Genomic DNA, 10338 nt, shown 5'->3' with positions numbered 1-10338 from the left:
GGGTCGTGAGGGGGTCTGGGGGGATCTGAGGGGTTTGGGGGATCTGAAGGAGTTTTGGGGGTGTCTGAGGTGTCCTGAGGGGATTTGGGGTCTCTGGGAGGTCCTGAGGGGATCTGGGTGGATCAGAGGTGATTCAGGGGGGTCCCTTTGTTGTTTAGGGGGGGGTCCCTGCACGATTTGGGGGTCCCCATGGGGTTTTTTTGGGGGGTCTCTTTTCAATCTCTTCGGGGGTCTCCTCCTCAATTTTCTAACCCCAATTTTTCCCCCTTTTTTTTTTCCTCCAGGATCTCCCCCAAAAAAACCCCACCCCCCCCTGAGCCATGGGGGTCCCCGTGGGGGCCGTGGCGCTTTTGGGGGCCCTGTGGTTTTTGGGGTGTCCCCCCGGGGGGGGCGCCGGGGACTGCAAAGGGCAGAGGAGGGTCCTGAGGGGGTCCCGCGGCTTCGTCACCGACGGGCCCGGCAACTACTCCGTCAACGGCAACTGCGAGTGGCTCATCGAGGGTGAGACCCCCCAGAAACCCACCCCCAAATCCCCTGGGACCCCCCAGAGACACCCCCAAATCCCTGGGACCCCAGAACCCCCAAACCCCAAAACCCCCCAAAATCCACCTAAACCCACCCTAGGACCCCAAACCCACCCCTGTCAACGGCAACTGCGAGTGGCTGATCGAGGGTGAGACCCCCAGAAACCCACCCCCAGATCCCTGGGACCCCCAGAGACACCCCCAAATCCCTGGGACCCCAAACCCACCCCCAGGACCCCAAAACCTGCCCCCAAATCCACCCCAGACCCCAAACCCAGCCCGGCAACTACTCCGTCAACGGCAACTGCGAGTGGCTCATCGAGGGTGAGAACCCCCAGAAACCCACCCCAGATCCCCTGGGACCCCAAAAATACCCTAGGACCCCAGAGACACTCCCCCAAATCCCTGGGACCCCAGGACCCCAAAACCCCCAAAACCCCACCAAAATCCACCCCAGACCCCAAACCCACCCCGGCAACTACTCCGTCAATGGGAACTGCGAGTGGCTGATCGAGGGTGAGACCCCAAAAACCCACCCCCAAATCCCCTGGGACCCCAAAAATACCCTGGGACCCCCAGAGACACCCCAAATCCCTGGGACCCCAAAATCCACCCCAGACCCCCAAACCCACCCCGGCAACTACTCCGTCAACGGCAACTGCGCAGTGGCTCATCGAGGTGAGACCCCCAAAACCCACCCCAAATCCCTAGGACCCCCAAATCCTGGGACCCCAGAGACACCCCCAAATCCCTGGGACCCCAAAATCCACCCCAGACCCCCAAACCCACCCCGGCAACTACTCCGTCAACGGCAACTGCAGTGGCTGATCGAGGTGAGACCCCCAAAACCCACCCCCAACTCCTGGGACCCCCCAAATCCCTGGGACCCCCAGGACCCCAAAACCCCCAAAATCCACCCCGGACTCCCAAACCCACCCCGGCACTACTCCGTCAACGGCAACTGCGAGTGGCTCATCGAGGGTGAGACCCCCAGAAACCCACACCCCATATCCCCTGGGACCCCCAAATCCCCAGAGACACCCCTAAAACCCTGGGACCCCAAAACCCACCCCCAAATCCCTGGGACCCCAAACCCCCCAAAATCCACCCCAGACCCCCAAACCCACCCCGGCAACTACTCCGTCAACGGCAACTGCGAGTGGCTGATCGAGGGTGAGACCCCCAAAAACCCACCCCCAAATCCCCTGGGACCCCCCAAATCCCCCAGAGACACCCCTAAAACCCTGGGACCCCAAAACCCCCACCAAAATCCACCCCAGACCCCCAAACCCAGCCCGGCAACTACTCTGTCAACGGGAACTGCGAGTGGCTCATCGAGGGTGAGACCCCCCAAAAACCCACCCCCAAATCCCCTGGGACCCCCCAGAGACACCCCCAAATCCCTGGGACCCCCCAGAGACACCCCCAAATCCCTGGGACCCCAAAACCCACCCCAGGACCCCAAAACCTGCCCCCAAATCCACCCCGGACCCCCAAACCCACCCTGGCAACTACTCTGTCAACAGCAACTCCTGGGGGGTCTCTGGGGGTCCCAATGGATCCCAATCAATCCCAATCAATCCCAATCAATCCCAATCAATCCCTGGGGTGTCCCCTGACCCCTCCCCAATTGGGGGGTCTCCCCTGCAGCCCCCAGCCCCCGTCACAGACTCCTCCTGACCTTCACCTTCATGGACACCCCGTGCTCCTGGGGGGTCTCTGGGGGTCCCAATCAATCCCAATCAATCCCAATCAATCCCTGGGGGTCCCTGGGGTGTCCCCTGACCCCTCCCCAATTGGGGGGTCTCCCCTGCAGCCCCCAGCCCCCGTCACAGGCTGCTCCTCACCTTCACCTTCATGGACACCCCGTGCTCCTGGGGGGTCTCTGGGGGTCCCAATGGATCCCAATCGATCCCAATCGATCCCAATCAATCCCTGGGGTGTCCCCTGACCCCTCCCCAATTGGGGGGTCCCTCCTGCAGCCCCCAGCCCCCGTCACAGGCTCCTCCTGACCTTCACCTTCATGGACACCCCGTGCTCCTGGGGGGTCCCAATCAATCCCAATCGATCCCAATCAATCCCAATCAATCCCTGGGGGTCCCTGGGGTGTCCCCTGACCCCTCCCCAATTGGGGGTCTCCCCTGCAGCCCCCAGCCCCCGTCACAGACTCCTCCTGACCTTCACCTTCATGGACACCCCGTGCTCCTGGGGGGTCCCAATCGATCCCAATCGATCCCAATCAATCCCAATCGATCCCTGGGGGTCCCAATCAATCTCTGGGGGTGTCCCCTGACCCCTCCCCAATTGGGGGGTCCCTCCTGCAGCCCCCAGCCCCCGTCACAGGCTGCTCCTGACCTTCACCTTCATGGACACGGAGTGCACCTACGATTACCTGTTCGTCTACGACGGGGGCTCCACGCGCAGCCCCCTCCTCGCCGCCCTCAGCGGGAGCTCCCTGCCCGCCCCCCTCGAGGCCACCTCGGGAAAGGTGGGGGGGATTTGGGGGGCTTTTCTTTTTGGGGGGTTTGAGGGGGTCTGGGGGATTGTGGGGGATGGAGGGAGTTTGGGGGATTTGGGGGGATTTGGGGGATTATGGGGATTTGGGGGTTATGGGGGTATTTGGGGGTTTGGGGGGTTGGAGGGATTTGGGAGGATTTGGGGGGTTTGGGAGGATTGGGGGGTTTGGGGGGAATGGGGGGATTTGGGGGATTTGAGGGGATTTGAGGGGGTTTGGGGGAGTTATAGGGGATTTGGGGGTTTGGAAGGATTGAGGGATTTGGGGGATTGGAGGGATTTGGGGGGTATTGGGGGATTTGGGGGTATTTGGGGGTTTGGGAGGGACTGGAGGATTTGGGGGTATTGGGGATTTTGGGGGGTTTGGGGGATTTGGGGATTTGGGGGACTCTGAGGCGGTGCCGGTCGGGGGCTGTCTCTCCATCTTCGGAGGTTTTTGGGGTCTTTGGGGGTCTTTGGGGGTCTTTGGGGGGATTTGGGGGATTTGGGAGGGATTGGAGGGGATTTGGGGGTCTGGAGGGTTGGGGGCTCAGGGAATTTGGGGGTTCCAATTTGGGGGATTTTGGGGATTTTGGGGGTTTTGGGGGTTTGGGGGACTCGAGGGCGGTGCCGGTCGGGCGCTGTCTCTCCATCTTCGGAGGTTTTTGGGGGTCTTTGGGGGATTTGGGGGATTTGGGGGGATTTGGGGGATTTGGGGTGGTCTGGAGGGTTGGGGGGGTCAGGGCAATTTGGGGTTCCAATTTGGGGGGTTTTGGGGGTTTTGTTGGATTTTGGGGGTTTGGGGGACTCGAGGGTAGTGCCGGTCGGGCGCCGTCTCTCCATCTTCGGAGGTTTTTGGGGGGTCTTTGGGGGGTCTTTGGGGGGGCTCTGGGGTGTTCATGGATTTGGGGGTTGCCCGTGCCGATTCCTGAGGGTCCCAAAATCCCCTTTTTTCCCCTTTTTTCCCCCAAAAAACAGATGCTGCTGCACCTGTTCAGCGACGCCAACTACAACCTGCTGGGCTTCAACGCCAGCTGGGAGGCCTCGCTGTGCCCGGGGGGCTGCTCGGGGAGGGGGCTCTGCGACCCCCAGGGCCTCTGCCGGTGCCCCCCGGGCTGGGGGGGACCCTCCTGCGCCCGCCCCCGCTGCCAGGACCACTGCAGGGCCCCCGGGGGCACCTGCAACCAGGTGAGACCCCTCCCCAAATAACCTAGAGACCCCCAAAATAACCCAGGGGCACCCAAAATAATCCAGAGATCCCCAAAAAATGGGGTGGGGGGATCTGAAATTGGGGGGTGGGCACTGCCAGGACCACTGCAGGGCCCCCGGGGGCACCTGCAACCAGGTGAGACCCCTCCCCAAATAACCCAGAGACCCCTAAAAATGACCCAGAGATCCCCGAAAATAACCCAGGGGCACCCAAAATAACCCAGAGATCCTCAAAATTGGGGGGTGGGCACTGCCAGGACCACTGCAGGGCCCCCGGGGGCACCTGCAACCAGGTGAGACCCCTCCCCAAAATAACACAGAGACCCCCAAAATGATCCAGAGAGCCCTAAAAATGACCCAGAGATCCCCGAAATTGGGGGGTGGGCACTGCCAGGACCACTGCAGGGCCCCATGGGCACTCTGCAACCAGGGTGAGACCCCTCCCAAAATAACTCAGAGACCCCCAAAATTGGGGGGTGGGCACTGCCAGGACCACTGCAGGGCCCCCGGGGGCACCTGCAACCAGGTGAGACCCCTCCCCAAATAACCTAGAGAACCCCAAAATAACCCAGAGAGCCCTAAAATAACCCAGAGATCCCCAAAAAATGGGGTGGGGGGATCTGAAATTGGGGGGTGGGCACTGCCAGGAGCACTGCAGGGCCCCCGGGGGCACCTGCAACCAGGTGAGACCCCTCCCCAAATAACACAGAGACCCCAAAATAACCCAGAGAGCCCTAAAAATAATCCAGAGATCCCCAAAAAATGGGGTGGGGGGATCTGAAATTGGGGGGTGGGCACTGCCAGGACCACTGCAGGGCCCCCGGGGGCACCTGCAACCAGGTGAGACCCCTCCCCAAATAACCCAGGGGCACCCAAAATGATCCAGAGAGCCCTAAAAATAATCCAGAGATCCCCCAAAAATAGAGAGATGGGATGGGGGGATCTGAAATTGGGGGGTGGGCACTGCCAGGACCACTGCAGGGCCCCCGGGGGCACCTGCAACCAGGTGAGACCCCTCCCAAATAACCTAGAGACCCCCAAAAATAACCCAGGGGCACCCAGAATAACCCAGAGATCCCCAAAAATAACCCAGGGGCACCCGAAATTGGGGGGTGGGCACTGCCAGGAGCACTGCAGGGCCCCCGGGGGCACCTGCAACCAGGTGAGACCCCCCCCAAAATAACCCAGGGGCACCCAAAAATGACCCAGAGACCCCCAAAAATAACCCAGAGACCCCTAAAAATGATCCAGAGAACCCCGAAATTGGGGGGTGGGCACTGCCAGGACCACTGCAGGGCCCCCGGGGGCACCTGCAACCAGGTGAGACCCCTCCCCAAAATAACCCAGGGGCACCCAAAAATAAGAGAGTTGGGAGGGGAGACCCCCAAAAATAAGAGAGATGGGGAGGGGAGACCCCCAAAATTGGGGATATGGGGAGGGGAGACCCCCAAAAATAGGAGAGATGGGGAGGAGAGACCCCCAAAATTGGGGATATGGGGAGGGGAGACCCCCAAAAATAGAGAGATGGGGAGAGGAGACCCCCAAAAATAGTAGAGATGGGGAGGGGAGACCCCCAAAATTGGGGATATGGGGAGGGGGGACCCAAAACTTGCAGGGCTGGATCTGAGGGACCCCCAGACCCACTGGGAGACCCCCAAAACCCCCCGAGAGGAGTCGGGGGGACCCCCAAAAGACCCCAAAGCCCCCCAGATCCGAGTCCCTGAGCCCCCCTGACCCCATTTCGGGGGTCTCTGCCCTTCAGGAGTCGGGGGTCTGCGAGTGCCAGCCGGGTTTTTTGGGGTCCTCCTGCGACCTGGCCCTGGGGGGGACCCCAAAACCCCCCAGAGAGGGATCAGAGGGACCCCCAGACCCACTGGGAGACCCCAAAACCCCCCGAGAGGGATCTGAGGGACCCCCAGACCCACTGGGAGACCCCAAAACCCCCAGGCCTGGGCCCTACGAGGGACCTCCCTAAAATCCCAAGGCTGGATCTACAGAGGGACCCCCAGACCCACTGGGAGACCCCAAACCCATTGGGGGACCCCAAAACCCCCCCATGCTGGATCTGAGGGACCCCCAGACCCACTGGGAGACCCCAAAACCCCCCAGAGCTGGACCTGAGGGACCCCCAAACCCACTGGGAGACCCCAAACCCATTGGGGGACCCCCAAAACCCCCCAGGGCTGGATCTGAGGGACCCCCAGACCCACTGGGAGACCCCAAAACCCCCCGAGAGGGATCTGAGGGACCCCCAGACCCACTGGGAGACCCCAAAACCCCCCAGAGCTGGATCTGAGGACCCCCAGGCCCACTGGGAGACCCTAAAACCCCAGAGCTGGGTCTGAGGGGACCCCCAGACCCACTGGGAGGCCCCAAAACCCCCCAGGGTTGGATCTGAGGGACCCCCAGACCCACTGGGAGACCCCAAAACTCCCCAGTGCTGGATCTGAGGGACCCCCAGACCCACTGGGAGACCCCAAACCCACTGGGGGACCCCAAAACCCCCCCATGCTGGATCTGAGGGACCCCCAGACCCACTGGGAGACCCCAAAACCCCCCAGGGCTGGATCTGAGGGGGGAGGGAATGAGAAATGAGTCTGGGAGACCCCCAAACTTGCAGGGCTGGATCTGAGGGACCCCCAAAACCCCCAGGGCTGGATCTGAGGGACCCCCAGACCCACTGGGGGACCCCCAAAAGACCCCAAACCCCCCCCAGAAATGAGTCCTGACCCCATTTCGGGGGTCTGTGCCCCTCAGGAGTCGGGGGTCTGCGAGTGCCAGCCGGGTTTTTTGGGGTCCTCCTGCGACCTGGCCCTGGGGGACAACCTGGGGAAGTCTCCTGGTATCTAACGTGGCGACTCGGGACCCCAGTTCAGCGAGCCCGGCCGCCCGGCGCCGTCCTGCCCGGGATGGGGGCCTCTACGTCTTTGGGGGTGAGTCTGGGGGCTTCATTTGGGTTAAATTGGGGTTTTTGGGGATTTTTTGGGTCCTGGGGGGGTTTAATTTGGGTTAAATTGGGATTTATTGGGTCCTGGGGGGGTTTAATTTGGATTAAATTGGGATTTATTGGGTCTTGGGGGGTGGGGGATTTAATTTGGATTAAATTGGGATTTTTTGGGTCCTGGGAGGGGTTTGGGGGATTTAATTTGAATTTGATTCGGATTAAATTGGGATTTATTGGGTCCTGGGGGATTGGGGGATTTGGAGGAGTTTGGGGGGGGATTTGAGGGGGATTTGGGCGCGCTGGTCCTGCCCGAGAATGGGGGCCCTCACGCCTTATTGGGGGTGAGTCTGGGGGGCTTTGGGGGGTTTATTTGGGTTAAATTGGGGTTAATTTGGATTAAATTGGGATTTATTGGGGACTTTTTTGGGTCCTGGGGGTTTAATTTGAATTAAATTGGGATTTATTGGGTCCTGGGGGGATTTGGGGGATTTAATTTGGATTAAATTGGGATTTTTTGGGTCCTAGGGGGGATTTGGGGGTTTTAATTTGGATTAAATTGAGATTTATTGGGGATTTTTTGGGTCCTGGGGGTTTAATTTGGATTAAATTGGGATTTATTGGGGGTTTATTGGGTCCTGGGGTTTAATTTGAATTAAGTTGGGATTTATTGGGTCCTGGGGGGTTGGGGGATTTGGGGCGATTTGGGGGTTAATTTGGATTAACTTGAATTTAATTTGGATTAAATTGGGATTTATTTGGGATTTTTGGGTCCTGGGGGATTTGAGGGGGGTTTGGGGGAATTGAAGGGGGCTTAGGGGGATTTGGGGGGATTTGAGGGGGATTTGGGGGGATTTGGGAGTCTCTGCTGGGTCTGGGGTGCTGGGGGGTCTATGGGTCTTGGGGGTTTTGGGGGTCTCAGGGGTCTCTGGGGGGTCTTTGACCCCTTTTGCCCTCCTTTTGGGGCTGGACCTGAACCAGGCCCTGGGAGACCTTTGGGGGGGTTTGGGGGGTCTCTGGGGGATTTGGGGGTCTCTGGGGGATTTGGGGGTCTCTGCTGGGTCTGGGGGTCTGGGGGTCTCAGGGGGTCTCTGGGAGGTTTGAGGGGGTCTCTGGGGTCTTTGACCCTTTTGCCCCCTTTTTCAGGGCTGGACCTGAACCAGGCCCTGGGAGACCTTTGGGGGTTTGGGGAGCTTTGGGGAATTTGGGGTCTCTGGGGGGATTTGGGGGTCTCTGCTGGTCTAGGGGGTCTCAGGGGGTCTCTGGGGGTCTCTGGGAGGTTTAGGGGTCTCTGGGGGGTCTTTGGACCCTTTTGCCCCCCTTTTAGGGCTGGACCTGAACTCAGGCCCTGGGAGACCTCGTGGTCTACAACTTCAGCACCAACCGCTGGAGCCGCATCCTGGGGACCCCAGCCCGGTGAGAGACCCCAAAACCCCCAAAATCACCCCAAAATCACCCCCAAATCACCCCTGAGACCCCAAATCACCCCTGAGACCCCCAACCCTCTGAGACCCCCAAATCCCCCAAATCCTCCCCAAATCCCCCAAAACCCCTAAAACCACCCCCAACTTCAGCCCCAACCGCTGGAGCACGCATCCTGGGGACCCCCAGCCCGGTGAGAGACCCCCAAAACCCCCCAAAATCACCCCAAAATCAACCCCAAAACCCCCTGAGACCCCCAAATCACCCCTGAGACCCCCAACCCTCTGAGACCCCCAAATCCCCCCAAATCCCCCAAAAACCCCCAAACCACCCAACTTCAGCACCAACCGCTGGAGCCGCATCTTAGGGGACCCCCAGCCCAGGTGAGAGACCCCCAAAACCCCCCAAAATCACCCCAAAATCACCCCCAAACCCCCATGAGACCCCCAACCCTCTGAGACCCCCAAATCCTCCCCAAATCCCCCCTAAAACCACCCCCAACTTCAGCACCAACCGCTGGAGCCGCATCTTGGGGACCCCCAGCCCGGTGAGAGACCCCCCAAAAACCCCCAAAATCACCCCTAAAATCACCCCAAAATCCCCCTGAGACCCCCTGAGACCCCCAACCCTTTGAGATCCCCAAATCCTCCCCAAATCCCCCTAAAACCACCCCCAACTTCAGCACCAACCGCTGGAGCCGCATCCTGGGGACCCCAGCCCGGTGAGAGACCCCCAAAACCCCCAAAAATCACCCCAAAATCACCCCCAAAATCACCCCCAAAATCACCCTCAAAATCCCCCAAAATCCCCCCCAAAATCAACCCCAAAACCTCCCCAAAATCAACCCCAAACCTCCCAAAATCAACCCCAAAACACCCCCAAAACCCCCCAAAATCACCCCCAAATCACCCCTGAGACCCCCAACCCTCTGAGACCCCCAAATCCTCCCCAAATCCCCCAAAAACCACCCCCAACTTCAGCCCCAACCGCTGAGCCGCATCCTGGGGACTCCCAGCCCGGTGAGAGACCCCAAAACCCCCAAAATCACCCCAAAATCACCCCCAAACCCCCTGAGACCCCCAACCCTCTGAGACCCCCCAAACCCCCAAAAAAGCCCCCAAAAATCACCCCCAACTTCAGCACCAACAACTGGAGCCGCATCCTGAGGGACCCCAGCCCGGTGAGAGACCCCCAAACCCCCCAAAATCACCTCAAAATCCCCCCAAAATCCCCCCAAAATCAACCCCAAATCCCCTCCAAAATCAACCCCAAACCCCCAAAATCACCCCAAAATACTCCCTAAACTCCCCCAAAAGCCCCCAAAAACCACCCCAACTTCAGCCCCAACCGCTGGAGCCGCATCTTGGGGACTCCCCAGCCCGGTGAGAGACCCCCAAAACCCCCAAAATCACCCCAAAATCACCCCCAAACCCTCCTGAGACCCCCTGAGACCCCCAACCCTCTGAGACCCCTAAATCCTCCCCAAATCACCCCCAAACCCCCAAAAACCACCCCCAACTTCAGCACCAACCGCTGGAGGCGCGTCCTGGGGATCCCCCAGCCCGGTGAGAGACCCCCAAACCCCCCAAAAATCACCCCAAAATCACCCCAAACCCCCTGAGACCCCTGAGACCCCCAACCCTCTGAGACCCCCAACCCTCTAGAGACCCCCAAATCCTCCCCAACCCCCCAAAAACCACCCCCAACTTCAGCACCAACCGCTGGAGCACGCATCCTGGGGACCCCCAG

The 10338-nt window shown here is 60.2% G+C and overlaps 1 protein-coding gene across 1 annotated transcript; it reads left to right on the top strand.

Annotated features, from left to right (window-relative positions):
* Nucleotides 1-296: 296 nt before the first annotated feature.
* On the top strand, nt 297-8583 carry LOC126652383 (multiple epidermal growth factor-like domains protein 8; the record flags this gene model as incomplete). Its single annotated transcript, XM_050339126.1, has 6 exons — nt 297-501; nt 2849-3012; nt 3996-4205; nt 6984-7068; nt 8314-8330; nt 8513-8583. Coding segments are annotated over exons 1-6 (728 nt in total), but the record flags the coding sequence as incomplete, so codon positions are not given.
* Between the last annotated feature and the right edge of the window lie 1755 nt (nt 8584-10338).

Source organism: Myiozetetes cayanensis, unplaced genomic scaffold (genome assembly GCF_022539395.1).
Source record: "Myiozetetes cayanensis isolate MyiCay16 unplaced genomic scaffold, myiCay2020 scf807, whole genome shotgun sequence".
In the NCBI taxonomy this organism is placed as follows: domain Eukaryota; kingdom Metazoa; phylum Chordata; class Aves; order Passeriformes; family Tyrannidae; genus Myiozetetes; species Myiozetetes cayanensis.
This window is presented reverse-complemented; position numbering and strand designations above follow the sequence as displayed.